This window comes from Protopterus annectens, chromosome 5.part0, assembly GCF_019279795.1.
Source record: "Protopterus annectens isolate FY-2018-M chromosome 5.part0, PAN1.0, whole genome shotgun sequence".
NCBI classification, from domain to species: Eukaryota; Metazoa; Chordata; order Ceratodontiformes; family Protopteridae; genus Protopterus; species Protopterus annectens.
Window position 1 is genome coordinate 58,573,600 of NC_056735.1, and position 27,063 is coordinate 58,600,662.

The window sequence follows — 27,063 nt, forward strand, 5'->3', positions numbered from 1 at the left end:
AACACAGTAATCAAGACTATTAACAGAAATTCATGTGATATAACAGAAGTAAATAGGATATATTACTGTGCGGCTAAACTAATAACCGATAAAGTCTTACCATAGAGACACAGTGCAGTAAGGGAAAGAAAGGGAAGAATCAAATGCCATCACGGAAGCATCAACGAGGGAAAACTATAAAGCAATTAAGAAGTGTCACTATTAAAAGAGTATAGAAGAAGGAACAGATCAACAAAATAAGTGGCAAGGGCAACGTGATAAAAGCAACGAGCAGTATTAGAAAAGACCAATCTCTATTGAACACTATTGCAAATAATAAAGATGGCACAGACAGAAAAAAAAAACTTAGAAGATATTCAGATTAATGTAAAGGAAAAGTACAAAATAAGAAATGAATTGAATTGATGACCCAAAAAAGGCTTCATAGAGAACTTGGAAACAAAGTAAAAGGAATAGAAACACCATAAAAAAGAAGAAATAGACACATTTTGGAGGAATATTTAAGAAGACCCTGTGAAAAGTAATAAAGATGCTGAATGGACAGAATCATTAAAAGAAGCAGTAAGGAGTTCAAATATATAGGATATGAAATGGGATGAGTTATGGGCCCAATAAATTGAAACAAAATAAAAAAAAATATCCTAACTGTAAAGTCCCAGGCTGAGATGTAGTGCCTAACTTAAGGCTAAAAGTATTAAGAACTTTACACAAAGATTTACCCCTGAGAAAGAAGCATAAGTTACACCCTACATTGATCATTACAGTGATCATGAAAGAGTGGCAAACCACTGTATAGCTAGGCCATTATAAAGGACAAATTATTATCCCGGGAATAAAAACTCAAAGGGGATATTCCAGGGTGTCTTTCTTACCGCTATTGTTTTGTCATGTCTTGCCCTTAACCCATTAAGCTGTTTACTTAACAGATTGTCTTGGTTAAAATTTGGTTCTCAGAAAACCAACTCACTTAAAGATTTCTCATCTACTTTTTGCTGATGAACTGCATAGTTCATCAGATGAGGAGGTGAAAGCACAACTGCAAATGGTTTAACTTTTTCAGATGATTTAAGAATGACGTTTGGTATTGATAAATATGCAAAAGCAATGTTTAAAGCAGGAAAGTTGCAGTACCAAGGAAATAGCAATCTAGGACAGGAATTTGATTTAAAGGAAATTGAGCAGGAAGGACTGTATAAATATTGGAGAACTGATAAAGGACCAGCAATAAAATATGTAAAATGTGAATAAAATTCAGTAAGGAATACTTCAAAAGACTAAAACTAATCCTGAAACAGCCTTGATATCTATGAATAAAGTCCAAGCTATAACCCAATTTGCTGTTCTTGTTCTATCTTACATTTTTGGTGCGAGCTACTGGCCCCAAAGGGTATTGGATGAGCTGGACAGAAAAACAAGAGTAAGGAAACCTCCATAAAAAACTTCTCCAAAGCCAACTTCATGCTACTCAAGTCAGAAGTGACAAACTTCATGACACCCATGCAGACGGGAACTGAAACTTCAACTGCTGAATCCTACACTAAGGTACTGTACGAGCACATCCACTCATGCATGAATTGTGCCATCCCAAATAGAACCAAGATGCTCTCCTCCAAAAAAAGGAAGCCAATCTGGTGGTCCCCTGCCATAAACAAACTTTACAACAAAAGGAAGAAAATGTTGCAGAAAAGAGGAAAATCCCAGGATGCAAAAAACTCCCTTACCAGCCTCAGTAAGAAGCTGAGATCCCTCATAAAATCCTCCAAAGCTAGTTATGAAAATACAATTGCCAAAGATTCCAAAGACAACCACAAGGCATTCTATAGTTATGTCAAGAATCTAAATGGCAATGCTCAGATCTGCTCTGAGCTACAACAGAATGGCATTAAATATGAAGTCTCTACATTGAGATGAAAGCGCTTAAACCTTTGTTCACAATAATGGAATGGATTATTGTTATAAAAGACATTGGCTATCACACACTGGACCCACCCAGTTTGTTCTAATATTTCTACAGTGTCCTGGATTCCTGGCTTCATGGTTCATTTGGTATACTAATTAATCCCTACATCACTCGATGGGTTGCCAACTGGCTTACTGACAGAACCCACACTGTAAAAGTAGCCAACTCCAAATCCATCTCCAGACAAGTGACAAGTGGAGTACCTCAGGGTTTAGTCCTGGGGCCGCTCTTGTTTGGCATTTACTTCTCTGAAGTACAGGTCAACACCAAGGGACTCTGGCTAACAAAGTTCACAGATGAAGGCAAACTAGGAGCCATTATTGAATCCCCAAATGTTGTGAATACTCTACAAAAGGGCCTTACAGAAACAGATGCTTGGTGCCAGAGCCATGCGGTCAAGCTCAATGCCAAGAAATGTATAGTTATCCCATTTGGGAAAAAACATGTACCTGTGAATTACCACATAGGTGGCAGTACACTAAACACTGAAAGTGTGATAAGGAACTTAGGGACACAGGTGGACAGTGGTCTCACATTCGATAACCACATCGCCAAAACAGTCAGGAAATCCTTCTATGTGGCACACCTCATCACAAAGGGCTTTTCATCCAGAAAAAAGGAGGTCATTGTCCCACTGTAATCATCCCTCATTAGACCCATTATAGAATACAATGCCCCATTTGGTATGTACCTCTCAAGACATCTGCAACAACTGGAAAGGCTGCAGAAATACCTCAATAAAAGAATTACAGGCCTAAAGCAGATGCCCTACACTGACTGCCTTAAAAAACTCCAGCTATACTCTGTCACATATCGTCTACTCAGAGGTGATCTCTGCTTAACATACAAGGCCATGTCAAACCCAGAGCTGTTGGACATGCTACACTTAAAGAAATCCCAGTCCCTCACAGCCACATGCTCCAGGGATCTAAACCTTGTCATCACAATAAACAAAACATGCTGGAGGGATAGGTTCCTGACCCAGAGACTCCCCAGACTCTGGAATAGACTGCCCATACATGTCAAGTAGAGCGCCTGTTTGGCCCTCTTCAAAAGGAACTTTGACGATTGGATGGAAGATAGTAAATTCACCCCTGGGATCACATCAGTTGCCCTGCTAGACAGGGGTCCAGGGAAGTAAATAGTGTGGGAAGAAATAGCCAAGGAATTGTTATGGCTAGGCTTGTATAGGCCCTAGGGCTGATAGCCCAGTACCAACCTATGAACCTAAGAAAAATGCTTCATGCTTATCAAATGATGTATAAAAATCAGTGTATACCAAGATTATATATTCCAAACACCAAAGGAGGTATGGGCCTCCTTAAAATTGATTACATGTATAGAGCTGCAATCATGGGTCTGCATACATATTTCTTAACCTCATCAGATCCAAACATACTGAAAGTTTTACAACACAAGCAGAGGAAGTCTAAGATGTCCTTCTTGCTTAGTTTAGCAGAAGCATTCAGGTAACAAGTGTGAATGGAAATCAAACCAGAAGCAGACAAAAATCAGATAGCAACTGAATGTGCAAAAAAAAGAAAGAAAAAATATAAGGAAAAGGATTATAGAAGAAGGAAAGAATGTAGAAAAGCCATGATTATAGTGGCAAGTGTAGAGATCTCCTGGAACAAGCTCATGTTGGTCAGGATCTGATGCAGGAATAGTTAAGGAGAAATTAACTGAAACCAAAGGATGAAAGGTTAGTAATGGTAGCCCACGATAGTGTACTACGTAGCCGTTGATTTACAAGGTCCATTGAGCATATGAAAGAAACAGAAAAATGTAGGTTCTGTAAAAAAGAACTGGAAACAGTCAGACACCTTGTTGCTGGGTGTAATACACTCACGGCCGAGGGCCTGTACCCTGATAGGCACAATTATGAGACAAGACTGTTGCATTGAGGATTGTGCAAACACTACAATATAAAAGTAGCTGAGAAGCATTGGAAGCATGAATCACAAAGCATTGTAGAGAAAGATGCACTGTATATCACACAGAATTACCCATTACCAGCAAATCAAAAAAATAGATGTGAGAAAGCCAGATATAGTAGTCCATGAAAAAAGACAAAAGTAGCACTGATCATTGAAATTGCTACATCTAGCAATTACAGTGTCTCATGTACAGGGAGACACAAAGTCATAAAATATCAAGATTTGCAGGCAGAAACAAGAGAGCAGTGTGGAAGAAAGATACCCAGGCAGTTTCAATAATAGTGAGTGCAATGGGTCTAAAAAATAAAAGAATCTACAGTCATATTTAGATATGCTACCAATACATGTAACAACATGAATTACAGGAGTCAGTTCTGGGCACATTGCAAGTGCTGCAAAGAGCAGTTTTGGCTAACATGAATGATTGAAACAATATTAATTCATAAACTTCAATTGTACCCTGATTTAGGAATGGGGTGAATTTCCATTATGGTATTAGAAACCCAAAAGATTTGAAGAACTTAAACAGAGAATACCACAAGTCCCCATATGGCTGTATTTCAACTCTGTAAGAAACTTTATCAGTTTTGATAAATCCTATATTTAATACCAGACAATGTGAATGCGAACCTCTCAAATATTTTCCTCTAGATGAAGCTGCCTGTCACTTCAATAGCTCCTTCTTAACCACAGCCAACCAACAAGCCCAACTGAGACATAAAGGACTAAAATCAGATTAGGACCCATGACTAACTAGTCAAACTAAACAACTCATGAGAGACAGAGAAAAGCTTGAAAAAATGGCAGAAAACTAGGACCCGGTCCTTCTTAGATTGATAGAGAGCCTTAGAAACAATACAAAGGCACAGGTTCGTTATGATAAAAACAACTACTTAAAAAAGATAGTACTGCATTTGCAGTCAAACCTGAGTGCTACAGCACTTGTGTGTGGTCTAAATTTTAGAAAGCAGTTTGCTACAGTTTAAAAGCATAAATACATTTTTTTTTTATTTGCGGAAGAATTGGAGGCAAGGCGCAACAATGGTGGAGGGGGAGTCATGCATTATCAGTAGAAACAGTACCATTTTTTGTTGTTTTTGCTCTTCACTTTAAAGAGCTTTGGGGAAGGGGCACTAGCTTGTGGTATTGGTCCAGGGCACTGACTGAGCCTGCTAGCTTCTGTCTATTGCCATCTCCAAGGCATGTAATCTAAACCATATCGGACTTTTAAATAACCTAAAACAATTCCAATCTGCCATAAAATATTAGCTGGCAATTAATAAACTATGTAACTGTGTATTAATATAGTATTTTTGATTCTACTTAAAATATATTGAAAACATGCATTTTCTTAATCCAATATGCTTTGTAAATAATGTTTGTTGACTGTTTGTTTTGAACTATTTTGTGAATAATGGAAAAATAACACATCCAGCCTCACCACAGAAATGGAATAGCAAAAACGAGTCCAGATATATGATAAAACTTTAATGTCAGACAAGCGCTTTCGCGTATAGAATATACGCTTCTTCAGATCATAAAAACAAATAAAACTGAGCAAGTTTATATATGGTAGCAGCATTTCATAGTTGAATTAAATTAAGTTAAATTGAGTTAATCAAACAATCAAACAATATACAATCAATAAATTGCCTAACTATTCAATCACTAGTGCAAAAAATCCTTCTCCAAGTAGCCACACACAAATCAGTGTATGTAAAACAACTCCCAAATGTCCCAAAACCAATAAAGGAAATATATATATATGCATATATGCAAAGACCTGATGTTATTCACAATATTATAGAATATATATATATTCTCCTAACCATACAAAGATACTTCAAGCACTCTTATCATGTCAAAAAACCACATTTCTCAAATAAATAAATAAATAAATAAGGAGATGAATAAATGAATAGTGAAATATATCTAAACATTTGAATAAATAAATAACTTAGTTATATCAATATAAAAAGCAATATGAAATCAACATGAATCAACATAAGATGACAGAAGATGTATATGGGGCTAAGCACATTCATTTATAGTCAAAAACCAGAGTTCATATAAATAAGTATTAGCTATAATGTAAGGTTATTATAAGTCCCCAGCTCATTTAATATGTAGGAATATATTATGCAAGAAGCATAGTACATCAATTATCAAAACCTCATAAAAAATATATATAAAATATGTAAAGAGTGTAAAAAATGTATACATATGCATACATATATATATGTATTATATAGGTGCCAAAAATAAAACAAAAACAACCTATAGATATGTCAAAAAATATTAACAATTGACATTACCTCTAAGCATCATTATCTACGTATAGCTAGAAAAGACCTAATGGATACATATGCATTTAGTCCCGGTGGATAATGGCCTCTTAGCTTGAAAATCCATTCAAGCTCCCTTTGTTCCAGATAATTCATATAATCTACACCTCTATTACCCAAACTAACAATCCGTAAAACCCTAAATGCAAAAGTGTGGTCACTATTCATGGAAATGTGTTTCGCTAGTGCATTAAGTTCATTTTTGCATCTAATATCATAAAGATGATTGTATATTCTCTGTTTAAGCTTCCTTTTCGTCAGTCCTATATAAAATACGGGACATCGCTGACAGGTTGCTAAATAGATCAGCCCAGATGTCTCACAAGAAGCATAAAATCTTGGTTTGAAAGAACAATCCAATATAGGATGTGTAAAACCCTGCTCAGTTGAAATATATTTACAATAATTACATTTCCTGCACGGATATGTGCCTAATTTCTCTGAGGTCCTAATATACAAGGAGTCATTAATTATTGGGTTCGTACATAATATAATTTTCAAACTTCTATTGTTCCTATAAGTGAACCCAGGGGTATGTCCAACTATTTTAGCTGTCCTATCATCAATGGTCAGTACGCCCCAATTCCTATTAATGATAGCTCTAATGGCTGTGCTATCATTGGTATAGGTTGTAATAAACTTTAACTTTTCCATTGAACTGTTCTTACATTTATATTTATTGACACCATCATGACACTTATAGGTGGTCATACTCTTTGAACCCTGATCATTTCCAGTGACCTGGGCCCTTACTTTTTTGACCATATTGATATCGTAACCTCTATTAACAAAATTTTTTTCCATATTGTCAAATTCTATCAAAAGGTCTTTATTGTCCCTACATAACTTCAATAATCTATTAAACTGACTTTTCACTATTCCTTGAAAAACATGACGAGGATGCATGCTGTCATAACGCAATATAGCGTTCTTCCAGCATTCCTTTCTATGAAAGGTAGACGTTAATCTACCTCCCTTAATACTCAGACAGACATCAAGAAAACTTACTGATTCATAAGAAGTCTCATATGTAAATCTAAGGAAACTATTAGTAGTTTCCAAATAATCCAAAAATGACTTAAATTCTGATAAGGTACCATTCCAAACAATTAAAACATCGTCCACGAAACGCCTATAGATCAAAGCCTTGCTAAATGACTCATGTGTAAAGAGAAATTCTCTCTCCCATTGATAGACCACCAAGTTCGCATAAGTGTTAGCACAGGGGGTGCCCATAGCCAAGCCTGACTGTTGTAGGTATAGGCATCCCCTGAACGCAAACACATTATGCGATAGTATCAAATCCAAAAGCTGGCAGATCAAAATTTCTCTATTACGATCTATATGAGTGAAAGATTGAAGTAACATTCTTATGGCCTCAATGCCCTCATCATTAGGGATGGATGTAAATAAATGTTTTACATCCATTGTAATTAGGAGATGTTCCCCTTTACATAGTTCTATGTCTAAACCATCTAATAAATCCAGAAGCTCATAGGTATCTTTTAATATAGTAGGAATACCAGTAACAAGTGGTCTCAATATTTTTTCTAAATAAATCGAAATGTTTTCTGTCACCCATTTGTCACCAGAGACTATGGGTCGTAAGGGAGGGGGATCTACAGCCTTATGCATTTTAGGTAGACCTTTAATGACTGGCGTCTTGGGATGTTCATTATAAAAGAATTCATATAACTCTTTGGTTATTTGGCGGCACATCAACAGATCATATAAAGTGTCATTAACTTCTTTTATTATCTTAATAAACATGATATTGTTAATTTTCACATAGGTACCATTGTCACTAAGCATGTTATTCATAAGTTCTATGTAATTCTCTGTGTCCAACAGCACTACACCCCCTCCCTTATCTGCAGGTCTTATGGTGAGAGATGGTTCAGTGGAGAGTTTATGAAGTGAGCGTCTCTCCTCTTCACTCATATTGAAATATAAGCATTTCCTAGCCCCACTAAAAAAATACCCATATATATCCCGCTCACATAACTTAATAGAGCTCTCAATATGTGCTGGTAGTGGAGGGGAAAAAGTGCTTTTACGCTTACAAGAAAAGTGTTCTGATGTATTATTATCCACATTAACATTGAATTTATCATAAAAATACAACTTTAAAGCAACCATTCGTCCAAAGGCACGCAAATCAGTCATTAGATCATGCATCACACTGCCCTGCGACGGGATAAAGGACAAGCCTTTATCTAGAATGTTAATGTCAGAGGGAGTAAACACGAACCTGGACAAGTTGAAAAAAAGGTGTGCTACTGTCTCTGTCTTCTCCTCTGTTGTTGCTGATTTTCTCCCGAAAATTTTTGCTTCCTTCTGTCCCAACTTCTTGAGCGATCTCGTTGAAATGCAGTTTTTTTTATGGGAAATGGAAAAAAATGATCATTATCACCAACACCATACTTGCGTATGGCCCCTAGTTCCCTATGTGCTACAAGGTTATGATTGGCTTCCTGGTTAGGTAAAGGGGTAGATGCCATTGCTTCAACTCCCCGTGGTGAGGGCAGCTCAGGAGGAGTAACAAAAGCAGTATCAGAACTGCAACCAGAGTTAGAAGCTCCTTGATCTGCTACAGAAGAGGCAGTTAATTCTGTAGCAATCAGCGTAGTATCCGTTGGCACTACATTTCGAATGGAGTTACCAGCCAATGCAGCACGATCTACTCTCCTCTGCCAAACGAACACACCCCCTGTCGAGAAATCCTGATAGCCACGCTGTAATTTTTTATGTTTAATTTGTTGAAGTTTAATGGCATATAAGTCCACCTGGGTGTAAATGTTTTCAAGCTTTTTTACACATGAGTCATTATTGAAACTATCGCGAATCTCACTATTCAATCTGGTTACCTTAGACAGCAAGTCTTGTTCAATCGGTTTAAAGTAATCAATAATTAACTGTACATACTTGAAGCTGGCATCCAAATTAATCTCTTGCCATTGTTTAAGTAAAACTGGATGGCTCTCCCGTAGGTAGGCATGCAGAGAACCCGCATGCCTCTGGGAACGAGCCGAAAATGCAAACAAGCCTCCATATGTTTGCGCTGCCAAACAAGGCGTTGTAATCTGAATAAGTCATTCTCAAGTTGTCTAGTTAGAGAATTAAAGTGTTCCAAGTTATCAATATTATTATTCAAAGATATCGGAGCCTGCACCTGCAAATCCAGACCCAATAAAGGATTACTGCTGCTGTTAATAATATTAGACCATTTATTAGTTGTCAAGTTGGTCCTCGGATCCGGATTGTAGTCAAGTTCCACATTCATATTCGCCATGCTGTGTGGAAGGGCAGTTAAAAAGCAGAAACAAAACAAATAATGAAAAAAAACTGCACCTTCCAAGGGAGACTGTTCGTCACAAGAAAAGGTAATGGAAAAATAACACGTCCAGCCTCACCACAGAAATGGAATAGCAAAAACGAGTCCAGATATACGATAAAACTTTAATGTCAGACAAGCGCTTTCGCGTATAGAATATACCCTTCTTCAGATCATAAAAACAAATAAAACTGAGCAAGTTTATATATGGTAGCAGCATTTCATAATTGAATTAAATTAAGTTAAATTAGAAAAGTTAGTTAGTTTTTTTCATTATTTATTTTGTGAATAATGTTTGTTCACTTTTATTTTAAATTTTCAAAAATGTATTTCTACCCTTGTTTTGGAGCTTTTCACCCCAGGCCTCCTCTATAAATGGGCATTTTGGTTCCCAGATGGTCTTTCCCTGTAAACAAAAGCAAACAAACAAATAATTAAAGTACATGTCAGTTTAGTTTAATATCAGAAAGGGGGAAAAAAGAATCAGAGATGCAAGAGATTAACTACTTACTTTACTACCAAATGTATGGATGAAATAATAAAATTAACAGGACTGTAAACAAGAAATACAGTTTTAAAATGCAGCTAATATATATTTTCTATTTCACAGGTCTTAAGCCCACAACACATGAAATGCTATCTGCAAGTATATCACAGACAAGATTACTGCAGACATGCAGCATGCCTCATGCCAGCCTAGTCAACAGTGTGAGTTCCATTCAAGGTAAGTTTGCTTTCGGCATTGATAGCCACCAATCACTAGGAGTGTGTACTTTGATCATAAAATGTTAACATGTTTGCAGAGAGAGGGAGAGAGAGAGAGGAAAAGAGAGTACTAACCTGGCTAGTGTTTGAATGGCACAATTAAAGTTTACAAAAATGTTTGTGAAGTTCATTTAGACTGTCTACCAAGATGTACTGCAGTCTTCCCAATCTGTAAATGGTTGTTGGTAATAATTACTCATAGTGGAAAAATCATGTCAGAATATATACAACAAGATTCATAGGTTGGTACTAGGCTATAGGCCCTAGGGCCTATACAACCCTAGCCAAAACAATTCCCTGGATATTTCTTCCCACAATATTTACTTTTCTGGACCCCTGACTAGCAGGGTGACTGACATGATCCCTGGAGTGAATTTCCTATCTCCCATCCAATTGTCAAGGTTCCTTTTGAAGAGGGCCAAGGAAGCACTCTGCTTGACATGTATGGGCAGTCTATTCCAGAGTATGGGGAGTCTCTGGGTCAGGAACCTATCCCTCCAACATGTTTTGTTCATTGTGATGAGAAAGTTTAGATCCCTGGAGCTTGTGGCTTTGAGGGATTAGGATTTCTTTAAGTGGAGCATGTCCAACAGCTCAGGGTTTAACATGGTCTTGTATGTTAAGAAGAGATCTCCTCTGAGTAGATGATATGCCACAGAGAATAGCTGGAGGTTTTTAGACAGTCAGCATAGGGCATCTGCTTTAGGCCTGTGATTCTTTTAGTGAGGTATTTCTGCAGCCTTCCCAGCTGTTGCAGATGTCTTGTGAGGTACATACCAAATGGGTAGTTGTATTCTATAATGGGTCTAATGAGGGATGAGTACAGTGGGACAATAACCTCCTTTTTTCTGGATGAAAAGTGCTTAGTGATGAGGTGTGTCATGTAGAAGGATTTCCTGACTGTTGTGGTGATGTGGTTATCAAAGGTGAGACCACTGTCCATCTGTGTCCCTAAGTCTCTCATCACACTTTTGGTGTTTAGTGTACTGTCACCTATGTGGTAATTCATGGATACATGTTTTTTCCCAAAGGGGATAACTACATTTCTTGGCAATAAGTTTGAGCCCATGGCTCTGGCACCAAGCATCTGTTTCTCTAAGGCCCTTTTGTTATATATGAATGATTCGTGATAATGGGAACCCTACTTTTTGTCAGTGGCCATATGGTCAACATTAAGAACATTATTATTGGTATCTTGTAAAAGTAATTAGAAGTGGAAATGCATGAGAATGTTAGTGTTATGTTGTTATCACTTTTTAGTCTCTCTCTCTCTCTCTCTTCTCTGGGTTGATGCAGTCTTGGGGCAGGTAGAGATATATCTTTCTCTGGCAGAGGCCAGAATTTATAATGAAACAGACTGCCAGGCTGGACATATGCGGAGGCAAGTAGGTAGGCTGTTCTAAGGCCTCAAGGTGCATCTTTGGGTCATTCATCATTGCCCACTCCACTGAACTATATACATAAGAAGTCCAGGAGAAGTGTTAGAGATAGGGATAACTGCCTGTTCAGTGTAGACATGATGGCTCCTGGTGCTGAATCCTGTGCCCCTGCTGGGAGTTTTCATTCCTCAGACATTAACATGAACGCCAGTAAGGTCAGCTTACCACAAAACTGGTCCATCACCCACCACTAAAGTCAGCTCACACATAGACTGGCATCAGCAGTGGAGGGATCTAGGGCAGTAAAGGGCATGGAATCAGGATGACAGCCCAAGTGCTAATCGTTGTTGGAAAGGAAGTGGGGGGGATAAAAGTATATTATAGAATCAAGTGCAAACCATTCTGTACATAAGAAATACATACTGAGAACAAAAATAAAAAAAGAACAGAAAAGAAAATTAAAGGCAATTAACAGCAATTAAGTGTTATTTAAAACATGTAATAAGCTCTCTTTGAATATTAATATGAAAGGGTTAGTAAGATGCACATCACAGACATACAAGAAGCTCTCTACGGATATTCATCAGGAAGGACAAGTTGAATGTACGTCATCTCATTGGTATAGTGACCTTGAAAGGTAATAGTATCAACATTCTTTTCTGGTCCAGCTTTAGAGCTAGACATAACACTGAGATGGCTCTGACCACAGTCTTTAATGAATTATTTATGATGATAGATTGATGTTGTTACTCTTTTCTGGTCCTGCTCAGTCTCTTCTCACCTTTTGACATACTGGATCATCTATTCTTCTATACTGATTGGAGCATTACTGTGGTATTACAGGTGCCATCCTAGAGTGGTTTGCCTGTTACCTGACTGGATGCACCCAGAGAGTAATATTGGAGATTAATTTGATCTCCCCTTTCTCTGCTGATAATGGAATATTACATAATTTATGTTATGTCAGTACTTATGCCATTTTGTGTGCATACAAGTGCCCTCAGTTTATTACGTAAAGAATTAAAGACAAAGTCAGCAATACATAGGAGCAAAGACCAACAATCAGAAACTTTTAAAATAGGTGCACTTCTTGTCTACAGTGTTGATTGGATATGAATTCATTTCATTTACTGCTCATAGGTAGAGGCTCTCGGTAAATCATAATGCAGCAGAACAGACTCCCCATCCACATAAGACAAAGTTCCTCCCTGTCCATTTTCAAGCACAAATTAGATCCATGGATGGGAAATAGAAAGTGTATTCCAGGACTACTCCTCTGTACTACTAATGGACAGATGCAACTCTTAAATGTTTTATCCCATGCATGGGTCCCCTCAAATTATCTATGGTATGATCCCAATTATTGTTATTGGGGTAATATACAATTATTGACCATGGGATGGGTAAGGCTAATCTATAGCCAAATGGGATAGGTTATTTTGAGTACAAAAAGGAAAACTGTCTAGGCTTAAAATGGCTCCCAAGAGCAGTTAGCCTAGTGCTTGCTATGACCAGCTCAGAAATGCAGCAATAAGGAGCAATATAACTGGCTTTGTGTAATCAACGGTAGTCTGTCAGAACCTTGTACCACATCTGATAAAGTATTTCCTTGTCACATTGTTTGGCTCCCATGGAATACTTTGCACTCATGGCTCTAGTGATATTACGTTGATGATAACAAGGAATTGTGGGCCAGACTACTGATGATATGGCTGTTGCGTGTCCACCTGCAAGAAAACTGTTATGTAAAAATGGGCCACAAGGGATTTCATTAAACTCTTATTATAAGGGTAAATTTGGTATTTTCTGGGGAGTACCTGGCAATTGAGAGGTGTGTTGTAGGAGCAGAGGTGAACCTGCTTGTATTAGTTAGAGCAGGTTTGCTGCATAAGCATTTGGAGATACTATACAAGATAGAGAGAGATTAAACAAGGTCAGACAGAGAGTGCCTGCACCTAGTAAAGAATCAGACAAAAAAGCTTTGAAGAGGAAACAGGCTTGACTCCAGATAATCCAAAATAAACTTTAACATAAAAAGAGAAACAATTAAATAATTGCATTTTCATTTCACAGACTTTATCAGAAGTATCACACTAAACAACTCTGGGGTTTATATACTCCATATCCAATAACCCATCTTGTTAATTGACAATTAAAAACAATTAAATCCCAATGAATAGTCATAGCAACACAGAATAAGTAAATAACAATATCAGCAATAAATGGAAAACTAAAAGGAAAAATATATATATTAAATAATTGACTATTACCATATCAGTCTTTAACAACCTATTAACATAATGTATATGATGAATATTTTAACATAAAACAATCATTAAAAACATGTCTAAAAACATAGGTTCATAGGTTCATACTAGGCTATCTGCCCTAGGGCATTTATAAGCCTAGCCAGAATGTGTTTGGCTTTCGCCACCCATTTTAAATTAATTTTGCTATGCCCTTTTTTGAGGTTAGTATACTGTGCCTCTGTCTAACAGTGACACAGAAGTGATACCCGGGGTAAACCTACGATCTCCCATCCACTCATCAAGATTCCTCTTGAAGAGAGTCAATGAGGGACTCTGCCTAACCTGGACTGGGATTTTATTCCAGAGTGAAGGGAGCCTCTGGGTTATGAATCTGTCCCTCCAGCATGTCCTATTTATTTCAGTGCTGAGGTTCAAGTCTCTCGAGCATGTAGCTCGATGGGATTTGGATTTTCTGAGGTGCAGCATGTCCATTAATTCCGGGTTGGACGTGGCTTTATATGTCAGACACAGATCGCCTCTGAACAGGCGGTATGCCACTGAGTAGAGCTGGAGTTTCTTTAACCGGGCAGCATATGGCATCTGTTTGAGCCCTTTGATCCTCTTGGTGAGGTACTTTTGGGGTCTTTCCAGTTGCTGCAGGTGTCTGGTGAGGTACATTCCAAAAGGGGCATTGTACTCAATTATGGGCCTGATGAGGGATGAGTAAAGAGGCACGATGACCTCCCCTGATCTAGATGTGAATCCCTTCATGATTAGGTGGGCTATATAAAATGTTTTTCTATCCACTTTGGCCACGTGGTTGTCAAATGAGAGATTGCTATCAACTTGGGTCCCCAGGTCCCTAATTACTTCTTCTGCACTTAATGGATTACCACCTATGTGGTAATTTGTGGGCACTTTGTTTTTGCCAAAGGGGATGACTATACACTTTTTGGCGTTTAGCTTGAGGCCATGGCTCTGGCACCAGTTGTCTGTTTCTATGAGGCCCTTTTGGAGGATGCTTGTGTCAGCTGGAGAGTCGATTATGGCGCCCAGTTTGCAGTCATCTGTGAACTTGGTCAGCCACAGTCCTTCTGTGTTAGCCTGTACCTCCGAGAAATATATACCGAACAAGAGAGGTCCCAGGACTGAGCCTTGTGGGATGCCACTTGTAACTGGTTTAGAGTCTGACATGGCTCCAGCAATTCTAAGCATGTGGGTTCTGTCCTTGAGCCAGTTTGCAACCCATCTAGTGACATAGGGGCTTATATTTAAGCTGGTGAGCTTATCTATAATGCCCGAGTGGGGTATTGTATCGAAGGCTTTTGCGAGGTCCAAGTAGGCTGTGTGGACCACCTTCCCCTCATCAATGACCTTGGTGACTGTTTCAAAGAAATCAACCAGGTTTAAGAGGCAGGATCTGCCCTTAACAAAGCCAAACTGGGTAGGATCCAGTGTCTGTAGGTCCCCAATATCTTTATTTATGAGGTTCATGATGATCCTTTCCATAACTTTGCAGACCAAGCTAGTCAGGCTTATGGGGCGATAGTTTCCAGGATCGGTTGAGGCACCACCTTTGTGGAGAGGGACCACAGTTGCTGTATGCCACTCTTTGGGTACATATCCTGTAGTAAGGCTGAGAGTGAACAGTAGTTTTATGTTTGGGTTTAGCTCTTCTTGGAGTTCATGTAGGATGCAGCCTGGGACACCGTCTGGTCCCATTGATGCTGTGTTTTTTGCTTTGGAGAGGGCGGCTCTTACCTGAGCATCTGAAATGTCAGGGGGGCAGTACTCTGCTGGGATAGATATTTGCCCTTTTGGTGGGGAGGGGGGGAGAAGTTTGCACTGAACCTGTCAGCTAGGATGTTGGCAATGTCTGTAGGTTCGGTGTATTTTTGTCATTTTGGACTAATTCTGAGCATATCTGGGAATTACCACCCAGGTTCCTAACATAACTAAAGAAAGCCTTGTGATTATCCTTAGTGTCCTGTGCAATTTTTCTCTCAAAGCTGGCCTTAGACAATTTTATGAGTGCCCGTAGTTTTTTGGTACTACTGATTAGAGATGCCTTCCCTTTTTGGAATTTTGCTCTATCATTTAGTAGCTTCCTCCTTCTATTGTATAGTTTGTTTATGGTTGGGGTCCACCAGACAGGACGTCTGCCTTTGGAGGATTGGGTCTTGGTTTTATTTGGGATCGCATGATCCATGCATTCCTGAAGGTGTTCATAGAATGTGTTTATAAAGGATTCTGCGGTCTGGGCCGTATTTTCCATAGGCCCGGGGGCTTTGAAGGATTCCACCTCAGTTTTGAGGAGTGTGAAATTTGCTTTAGAGAAGTTTTTCACTGTGGTTTTCTGGGCAGGGGGTGGTGTCGGGATGTGAATATACAATGAGATTAGTTTATGGTCTGATCTTACCAGTGAGGAATACACTTCTGGTCTGGAGCATAGAGTCCCTATGTTGGTGATGATCAGGTCCAGTATGTTTTCCCCTCTTGCAGGAGTGGTAACAAGTTGTTCCATAGTATTTGAGTTTATAAATTCTAGGAACCTTTGGGCTAGGGTGTTGGAGCTAGAGTAATGCTCCCAGTCTATGTTTGGGTAGTTGAAGTCGCCCAATATAATGGTGCTTGGAGAGACCTTCATAATTTCCAGTGTTTTCAGGAAGGCCGAGTGGGGTTCCTGGGTTAGGGAGGGTGGTCTGTAGCAGGCTATAAACTGGAAGGCAGTTTTACCCACAGTTAGTTGCACATGGATAGTCTCTGATGCTTCGTGCTGTGCCACCAACCTGGAGGTGTGGGTATCTTTGATGAATATTGATACTCCCCCTCCTTTTGTGGGTCGGTCCAAGTTTTGGGGCTGAAAAGCATGGTATGAGGTATAACCTGGTAGTGCTGGGGTGCTCTCGGGAGCCTTGAACCAGGTTTCTGTTACTGCACAGATATCGATGTTCTCCATGCTAAGGAGAGTTTCGAGTGCGTGCATCTTGAGGTTTAGACTTCTGGCATTGAGTAGCATTATTCTTAGTTTCTTATCCCTTGTGATACCTATGGAGGTGGGTTTGTCTTTTGAGCCTTGCCTAAAAAAGGCACTATGAGGGTAGCAAGAGCCTTTGCCAATATCTGAAAGCCCAGAGGTGACAGGTGTAAGCCGTCCCTAGCGAAGCATCGTGGCTTGTCGAGCATGTCATCCCAGGCTGACAGGCATTGGATCCCCTTTGAATGACACCAATACTTAAGCCAATTGTTGAAATTGATCATCGTGTCTTCATATTGTGGCATCATTCTTGGTGAGGGTAAGATGCTACTCAAGGTCAGGGTCATACCGGCCTGGGCCACATGCTCAGATTTCATGTAGTCCAGGGAGGTACGTCTCAGGTCATTCACACCAGCATGGACAATGACTGAGTCATATTTGTACTTGCCTTGGAGTGACCTGAGTGCTTGCGTTATGTGGCGGATCCTAGCGCCCAACAGGCAGCTCACCGTGACCTTCTCCTTGTTCAGCCTGGTGAGCGGGACGTCAGTGTGCCTGACGATAGAGTCACCTATTACAAGTATATCAGGTGTGTTGTTTAGCCTTAAGGGCTGTGACTGTTCGGCACACTGGCTTTGTGAGCTATGTGTTGCACGTGTTTTGTTTTGGGGTAGCAGTTGCTTGGGTGTCTGCTTTGGAGGTCTCTGCTGCTTAGACAGATTTTTATTTAGAGCCTCCAAGTATGTTTTTGTGTGTTTATGTGTTTGGTTTGCTGTCGTGGTAGGTCTATGTGAGACTGGAATTGTACTGAGTGTGGTTTCCTTCTCCTCCTGACTGGTTACACAAGTACTGAGTTGAGAGAGCTTAGCCTCCAGTTTGGCTATATGGATGCATCTCTCCCATGTGTTGGAATTTGTCGGGAGGAGGAGAGGGTTGTCTGTGTACATGAGGCAGTTGTAACATTGCCTCAAGATTCCCAGATTCACCAGCTGGACCGGAGAGAATATTGACAACTGACCTTTGGACATGCTAGAATAGTATTGGGAATTCCTTTATAATTGAAAAAAAGGGCCAATGGGGAACAAGGTACTCAAGAGGACTTTGTGAGAATGTAGTGCTTTTCATTTTTAGTGCTGACTTATATAATTGCTTTAGTGAGCAAGTGCCTTTAGTGAGCAAGTGCCAGGTAACTTAAATGCAATGTGTTACAGGTAACTTAAATGCAAAAATGACAAACAATAACTTTCTTTTAAGGGAAACAAGGAAATGAGTACAGTAAGCAATGCAGATATCACTAGGGATCCACAGAAGCGCTGAAAAGACGTGTTTTAGGTGGTATTAGCGTTTCAGGGAAATAACAAGCAAACAAAGAACAAGCATACAAACAGAGCTAGATTCAGCAGGCCTGGATCTAGTCTATGCTACAGCAAACAAGGTGTACCAATTTCAGTAAGAAACAGTTGAAATATGCAGGCACTATAAGCCTTTAACTAGAAATTCCCAGCTCAGAAGGGCAGAGTCCAGCCTCTCCTCCCACAAGAGTGCAGACCACGAACCTTCTTAATGTAAAATAACTGGCCTGAAGCCCAAGTGCTTAAACCAGAACTAATACACTTTTAGAATAACAGACACTGAGCCCTCAATCAGCAGTTCCCAACTTAGAAGGATGTAAGCTACCTGTCCTGCCACCACAGTGCAGGCCACAAACCTTCCTAATGTAAAACAACTGGTCTGAAGCCCAAGTGCTTAATCCAAAAGACTTAGAATGATAGCTACACTTTAATCAAGTTACTACCAAGCAGTAATAAATACAATTGAATACTTTGAAGAATGCCTGGATTAGTGCTCAAGTTATACAAACAAAGCTAGATTCAGCAGGCCTGGATCTAGTCTATGCTACAGCAAACAAGGTGTACCAATTTCAGTAAGAAGCAGTACAAATATGCAGGCACTATAAGCCTTTAACCAGAAATTCCCAGCTCAGAAGGGCAGAGTCCAGCCTCTCCTCTCACAAGAATGCAGACCACGAACCCTTTTAATGTAAAATAACTGGCCTGAAGCCCAAGTGCTTTAACCAGAATTAATATACTTTTAGAATAACTGACACTGAGCCCTCAATCAGCAGTTCCCAACTTAGAAGGATGTAAGCTACCTGTCCTGCCACTACAGTGCAGACCACAAACCTTCTTAATGTAGAACAACTGGTCTGAAGCCCAAGTGCTTAAACTAAAAGGCTTAGAATGAGCTACACCAAGAAGTAATAAATACAACTGAGTACTTTTAAGATGACGCAAAAGCAAAATAAAGTAGGAAGAAACACAAATACAGTAAAAGCAGATAATTTTTTTTTCAGAAAAGTAGCAAAAACAGTAGTAAAAACAATTCACATGCAGTGCAAGCTGGCACACTTGAGTATGTAGCAATATTAGTCCACACACAGTTTGAAAAAATGTAATTAAATTAAAAAGGACTAAAAGCAAGTGCAGAAAGGGTTTATTAGGTAGAATGCGGTAAAGAGATGGGACTGGGGTTGTGTCCTAGATCATATCTACAGTGGGGCGGGCACTGCAAAAGCCACCAATTTAAACTACAACCAAGAACAAGGAGGGGGAGTGGGGAAGACAGTTTTAACAGAGCTAGATATGAGAAATCACAGTCCAAATTATAAAACCACAAAAAGTGCAGAAAATATACTTAAATCAGCTTATAAATGCACAAAAAACAAATGAAGCACACACCAAAACAACGGTCCCAGACCCGGACCCAGTGCATGGTATCGTTTTAAATCAGCTTATGTCCAGTTGATGTATGCAGACAAATCTCAGTAGCCAGCACCTCGATTTAAAATGATTACTAGAAATGTAACCAACACAGATTTTAATGTTAGCAGAAACCCCCCAAGCTAATTAACACTTAAAGGAATTTCAAAGCAGTCTAACAACTACCGCAGAGCTTCAGAGACACACACAAGACATTTTCAACTACAAAAAGTGCAGAAAATATACTTAAATCAGCTTATGTCCAGTTGATGTATGCAGACAAATCTCAGTAGCCAGCACCTCGATTTAAAATGATTACACATTTCTAAAAACAATATATATTGCACTATCCTAAACCACCATCTAGTGTCCTAAAAGAAACATTACACCTAACTCTCTCAAACAGGCAAAGGACTCAGTAAAATCCAGACATAAAATGCATCAAAAATAAATGTGTATCAAATGTAAAATAATGTAAACAATATGCATATATACGAATTATAAGAAAAAGGGAGTGTAAAAGGAGTAAAAAGAAAACAATTCAGATAAACTCTTAATATTTATATATAAATGAATAAATTATCATAGCCTAGCTGCTCTTAGTTTTAGAATAGGGGCTAAAGACACATTTTCATTAAGCCCTGGGGCACTATTGGCTTCCATTGCAAGCTGCCAATAAACATCTTTACATTCTATTTTAGTCTCCTAGGGCCCATCATCAATTGCAACTTCTTCCCATACAAAAAAATAAAAATGTAGCTTGAACCAAAGTGTGTTTATATAATGTACTTTTTTCATTCTTAGTTTTCACATCATACAAGTGCTCATAAATTCTCCTTTTAAGCTTATGCTCAAGTCTTTCCTATATAAAAAGCATTGCAGTTCTCACACTGAGCAATATAAATCACCCGAATGCTATTACAGTTGGTATGAGTTCTACCTGTAATATATTTGCCGCTATCCTTAATATACACTGACTCACTGTGTGATATATAAGGGCACGGAGTATAAGTACCACATTTAAATGTTCTGCTTTTCTTGTTATTTAGCTTATTTTTTTATTCCTATTCTGATCCAATAAAGCCTTAATATTCAACCCCTTCCTAAATGTAAATTTAAGGGACATTTTTAGAAATAGCATCCAAGTCTGAAAAGCTAACAAACTTTTACTGTTCTATAATAATAATATTTGTCATAACATTAGTATTGCCATTATGTAGAATTACTTCAGATAAATTAGATTTCCTTAAGGAATGTGATAAATTAAAGATGTTTATAGAGAGAAAATATCCCCTGAAATTAATCGAAGAAGTTATTGAAGAAGTTAAGGCAGGAAGGAAGGATAGATTTCCCCCCTTTTAGAGAAGAACAATGGCACACCTGGACACAAAATTGATCAGAACAGTGTGGTTCTTAATCATAAGAAGGATGATGAGGGGCCTTATATATCACACAGTATGTCACTGTATATTAAGGGTAAGGGCAAATCTATTACAGGTAGAACTCATGCCAACTGTAATAGCATCAGGGTGATTTAAATTGCTCAGTGTGAGAACTGTAATGCTTTTTATATAGGGAAGACTGAGCGCAAGCTTAAAAGTAGAATTTATGAGCACTTGTATGATGTGAAAACTAAGAATGAGAAAATTGCATTCTATAAACACACTTTGGTTTTTATTCAAGCTACATTTTTATTCTTTTGTATTGGAAGAAGTTCCAATTGATGTTAGGTGGACCCTGGGAGACTAAAATAGAATATAAAGAGGTCTATTGGCAGCTTGCAATGGAAGCCAATAGAGGCCCAGGGCTTAATGAAAATGTGTCCTTAGACCCTATTTTAAAACTAAGAGCAGTTAGGCTATCATAATTTATTCAATTTATGTAAACATTGAGTGTGTATCTGAAGTGTGTGTTTTTTTACCCCTTTTTTTTTTATTTTATTTTATTTTATTTTACATTTGTTGACCGGGCTAGTCTGGCTGGATACATGTCCATTTTCAGCAGAGGCCCGAGGAGAAAAGCTCCACTAATATACTAGTAGATAACAAATAACAAAAGTATACAAAGCATGCAAGCAAATAAAGGAACTATTATCATGTAAAGTAGTACAATGCAGAGGCAATTTAACAAGAAATAAACAATAGTAAGGAATCATTATGACTTAATATTTGCTAGAGTAAGACTGCTAAAAAATGAAGAAGGGAGAAAATAGTGACACATGGAGAGTCTATAAATATTTACATCATTAACAAATTAGTAGCAGACATGTTGTGCCGGGTACTACTTTAGGATAGAGATTTGCACAGAAGAGATCAGTATCTAGGTTAGCTAAAAGGAGAAATGACAGGTTGCAGTGTTATAGCAAGTAAAGGAAGAAGAGCTAGTATAGGAGAAATTAACAAGCCGGTGAGTTGCTAGGTCTACTACACTAGAGGGATAGAAGTAGTGATAGAGGGTAGGTAGAAGTGCAAAGGAGGGTATAGGAGAGAGGGATTGTTTCCTGAGCTCAGTCAGGATTAGAGCAGGGGCATAGCCAGTGGGATTGCAAATGGTTCCTTATTTGTTTTTTGAAAAGGTGAGATGAGCCTAAAGTGGTCAGTTCTATGGGAAGTTTATTCCAATATGATCCAACAGTATTGGCAAATAAGGAGTCACCTGCTTTATTGTGGGATTTGAGAGTAGCTACTAGAAGTTTGCTGGCTGAGCGAAGGGAAGTAAGATTTTTGTAAGGGAAATGAGGTTATTAAGTATGGGTGTATTAGAGGGGTAATGGAGAATTTTATAAGTGATGACTAATTGATGTAGGAGAATTAGATTCTGAAGTTCCAGCCAGTTAAGGTTTTTGAGATTAAGACAATGGTGAGTACGGAATGGGGAACCTGTGGCAAACCTGGCAATACTATGGTAGGCTGTGGCAAGTTTCTGAAGGTTAGCTTTTGAAATGTTGATAAATGATGGAGAGGCATACAATAGTGTAGAGATGAGATGAGTTTGGGCAAGAGACACTCGGGTAGTTGCAGTAAGAAAGGGCTTAAGTCTATAGAGGGCACCTATCTTTTTATTAACAGCCTTGATGGTTAGATCAATGTGGCAGTCAAAGCTTAGTTGATTGTCTATAGTAACGCCTAGTAGTTTAGTGGAACAGTCAGGATTAATGATAGTGCCATTGCCGGACACAATGGAAAATGAGATTGGGGCAGATTTAAGGGTTGGGGTGAAGAGTAGTAATTTGTTTTTTTTTGGGATTAAGAAGGAGACAGATATGTTGGAACCATTTTTCTGCTGCTGTAAAGACTTTTTGGGTGGAAGAGTGGAGTTCTTCTGAAGATAAAGCAGAGCAGATGAGAGTTGAATCATCAGCATACTGAATACAAGTGGATGTCGGGAGTGAAGTAGACAGGTTATTTATAAATACAGAGAAGAGGAGGGGACCTAAGATGGATCCTTGAGGATCACCGATAGTGACTGGGAGCTGAGAGGATATATGGCTGTCCCAGAGGACAGCTTGTTTTCTATCTTTCAAATAAGAGTCAAACCACTGTAATGCCGAAGAGTCAAGTGAGAGGGATGTCAAGGTATCTAGGAGTAGTTGATGGTTGACCATATCAAAGGCTTTTGAGAGGTCCAGGAATAAGGCAGAGGAGAAAAGGTTGTTATTGCGATTTTTGTTGATCATGTCTGTGAAGGAGAGAAGGGCAGTGGAAGTACTATGGTAGGGCCTAAAACCATGTTGAGAGTCTAAGAGTAGGCCATTTTGCACGAGATGATATAAGAGTTGATGGTGAATACAACATTCCATGATTTTAGATAGTGGAGATAGTAGGGCTATAGGCCGGAAGTTAGAAAGTTCATTAGAGTTACCTCCTTTGTGGAGGGGAATGATATGGGAGACTTTCCAGCAGGATGGGATAGTAGATTCGGTTATTGTTCTGTTAATTAAGATAGAGACTGGGTAAGCTAGTTCTGCTGCTGCTAGTTGCAGATATTCAACTGGTAGTTTGTCGGCTGAAGGGGTGCAAGGTTTAAGTTTAGAGAGTAACTTACGTATGTGGGTTCTGGAGACTGTACTAAATTTTAAAGTGGGGGTGTTATTTTGAGGAGAGGTGTTTTGAAGGGAAGGGGGGGGAGTCATGGTGTTTGCTAGAGAGGTGACTGTTTCAGAGAAGAAGTTGTTGAATGTATTGGCTATTATATTGGGTGGGGTTTGAGCTAAGATAGCTGGTGTAGGCATTTTGGTATTCCCTGGATGGAGCAGTTTATTGATTCCTGACCAGAATTTTTTGGGGTTGTAATATTGGTTTTGTTGATATTGAAGGTAAAATTTTTTTTTATCAAGATAGGTGAGTTTTTTTGTAGTATTTCTAAGATGTTTGAAGTTTAGAAGGTCAGCAGGGTTTTTAGTGGTTCTCCATTTAGTCCATAGTTTATTTCTAGCAAGCATTGTTTGTTTGTTTTTTTTTGGAGAGCCAGGGGGCAGCTTTGGAGCCTATTCTAATTAGTCGAGAAGGGGCATGATGCTGGAGAATTTGTAGGAAAGTGTTATTGAAATGGGTAACTGCTTCGTCAAGTGGGAGGTGTTTTAGAGTTGACCAGTTACATTCCTTGAGTTCATTAAGGAAAGAGGACAGGTTAAAGTTTTTTTTGTTATGTATGGTACGATAAGTAGCCTCTTTGAGAATGTTATCTTTTTGTTTAGTGATATAGGTGAGGAGATGGTCGCTGATATTGTCTGGGAGTATTCCAGTTTTATAAGAATGGGGATTGTTGCTGATCAATATCCAGTCCAGGATGGCTTGTTTATTGGTTGATTTGTGAATTCTAGTAGGGGAGTTTATGGTTTGTTGAAAGTTACCCTTTTCTTATAATTTGTATATATACATATTGTTTACATTTTTTACATTTGATATACATTTATGTTTGATGCATTTTATGTCTGGATTTTTCTGAGATCTTTGTGTATTTGAGACACTTAGGTCCAATGTTTCTTTTAGGACACTAGATGGTGGTTTAGGATAGTGCAATATATACTGTTTTTAGAAAAGTTTTTAGACATGTTTTTAATAATTGCTTTGTGTTTAAATATTCATCATATACATTATGTTAATTGGTTATTAAAGACTGATATGGTAATAATCAATTATTTACTATATGTTTTTATTCTTTTTAATTTTCTATTTATTGCTGATATGGTTAATTACTTCCTATATAAAGATAAAAAATAGTTGGAACAAGACAAGAAGGGAGGTACCTTCTTTGGTGAATCTTGAGCTTACTATTTCTTTCCAGAGAGGGAGAAGTTTGAAGGATTTTTTAGTAAGAGGTAGGTTTGAGAGACCAACACAGAAGCTAGCATGTGCAATAACACGGAAGGGAACTTTCCCCTGTGGAAAGTGTGCAATATGCCCTTACATAATCAGAGAAGCTGAAGATATTAAAGGGAAAAGTTTTAATACTATAGGAACATTTAACTGCACTAGCAGGGGGATTATATATCTTATAAAATGCTTTTGTGGCAAAGGCTATATTGGGGAAACTAAAAGAAGTCTGGCTGAGAGAATAAAAGAACATGTTAGGGATGTTAAAAATAGGAAGATGAGCAGCCCAGTGGCAGAACATTTTCATTCAGAACATGGGGGTATAATAGACAATATGAAAGTCACAATTTTCGAACAAGTATACAACAGACATGGAGATGAAAATGTATTGAAAAAGATTTTAAGAAGAAAGGAAGCAATTTTAATAATGAAATATGAAACTTTGCAGCCTTTAGGAATGAATAAAGAGTGCAATTGGTAGAATTTCATGGGTTAATTGTTAGCTTAACAATTAGGAACTGATTTTATTATGTAATGAATTGTTAATTGATATGGCAGCTGTATAAAAGGACTGTGTGAGTGAGCTTCACTTTTTTATTCTGTAAAGGCTTGCAGCCGAGGCGCTAGGAGAGGAGAGACAACTAAAAGGTTTTTATTAAATTCTTATTTTGGAAAGTAGAGCTGTTTTCACTGGTCTTTTGTGTGGTTTCAGAATACTTCCTATGTGTTGTTATGACTATTGTTTTAATTGTCAATTAATATGATGGGTTATTGGATATGGAATATATAATCTCCAAAGTTGTTTAATGTGGTATATCTGATGAAGTCTGTGAAACAAAAATGCGGAGATTTAGTTAAATGTTTATTTTGTTTTTATATTAAAAGTTATTTTGGATTATCCAAAGTCGAGCCTGGTTCCTCTGCAATGTTTTTCTTTTTTTGGTCTGGTTATTGGGTGCTGCACTTTGTGTGGCTTAAGCACTGTTTTCCTGCTTTGTTCAAGGCTGGGACTAGTAAAGATAACTTGATGTCCAGAGCAGTCACTGTAGAAGGGAATACCAAATAAAGTGAAGAACAACCTTGGAGAAGGAAGTGGAAAATATTACTACCAGAAGAAATTTAGAGAGTGCTACTATCAGAAATGGTTCCCAGCAATACAAGACTGAAATAAATGCACATTTTAATTAGAAATATTTTATTTGGAAGAACCTGCTTTGCCTGTACTTGTATGTAATAAACTGAACTATTTTTTTTATAAAGACTCATGGGGTCAGCTGCATTAATTTTTCACACTGGTAGGTTGTGGCAGACATTTTTGGCTCCAGTTATTATTGACAAAGTTCAGAGATGCTTTGCTACCAATTTGAGTGTAATTGCCCCAAAAGAGAGAACGATGTAGTGGTTATGCTGTGAATTTATGGTTATTTGTGCACCTGCAGATGTATCTATATTCAAAGGTGACTACAATGAAACAGTATAGACTATAGTGGCTGTAGCAAAAAGGGTGGTTGTTTTAGCCAAGTTGTTGGCTACCACAAGGATAATGGCATCATTAAAACAGCTGTCCCAGGAGGAAGACCTCAAAGTGTATTGTATCACCTTCACGCAATATACTCACCAGTGGGATGGGACCCAGCTGACTGGGCCAGGATTTTCTCAGCTTGTTTAACTGGAGAACCACTGACAGACTTCACTGACACTGAGAGGCCTGACTAATAAGTCTATAAAACTAATGTCTTTTGACTTTTCCCGGTTAGGGGTCGCCACAGCGGAACTCCGATCTGCTGATGATTGGCAGTGGATGTTTACGGTGCCGAGGTGCCAGCCCAATGCCCAACTTTCAAAGAAGGCACACCCTTTCACACATGCACCTACCTGCATGTCTTTAAATGTCACTCGACCTTGGGGAGGACATGCAGACTCCACACAGAAGGTGCTCCAGCCGAGAATCGAATCAGAGAGCCTCTTGCTGTGAGATGACAATGCTAACTGCTCTACCACCGCGGCCCCTGCCTGACTAGCAAGTCTATGATAATGTCAAAA

The 27,063-nt window shown here is 38.6% G+C and overlaps 1 protein-coding gene and 1 long non-coding RNA gene across 3 annotated transcripts in view; one reads left to right on the forward strand and one right to left on the reverse strand.

Annotated features, from left to right (window-relative positions):
• The window catches only part of POU1F1 (POU class 1 homeobox 1), a 498,670-nt gene that overhangs the window by 212,059 nt on the left and 259,548 nt on the right, over positions 1-27,063 (forward strand). For both annotated transcript variants that reach the window (XM_044072131.1, XM_044072132.1), the window contains exon 3: positions 10,187-10,300. In XM_044072131.1, the coding sequence (XP_043928066.1) occupies positions 10,187-10,300 (114 nt within the window). The remainder of the gene's footprint in view (positions 1-10,186; positions 10,301-27,063) is intronic.
• LOC122802488 overlaps positions 1-27,063 on the reverse strand; it is a 391,877-nt gene that overhangs the window by 202,367 nt on the left and 162,447 nt on the right. The window lies entirely within an intron of this gene.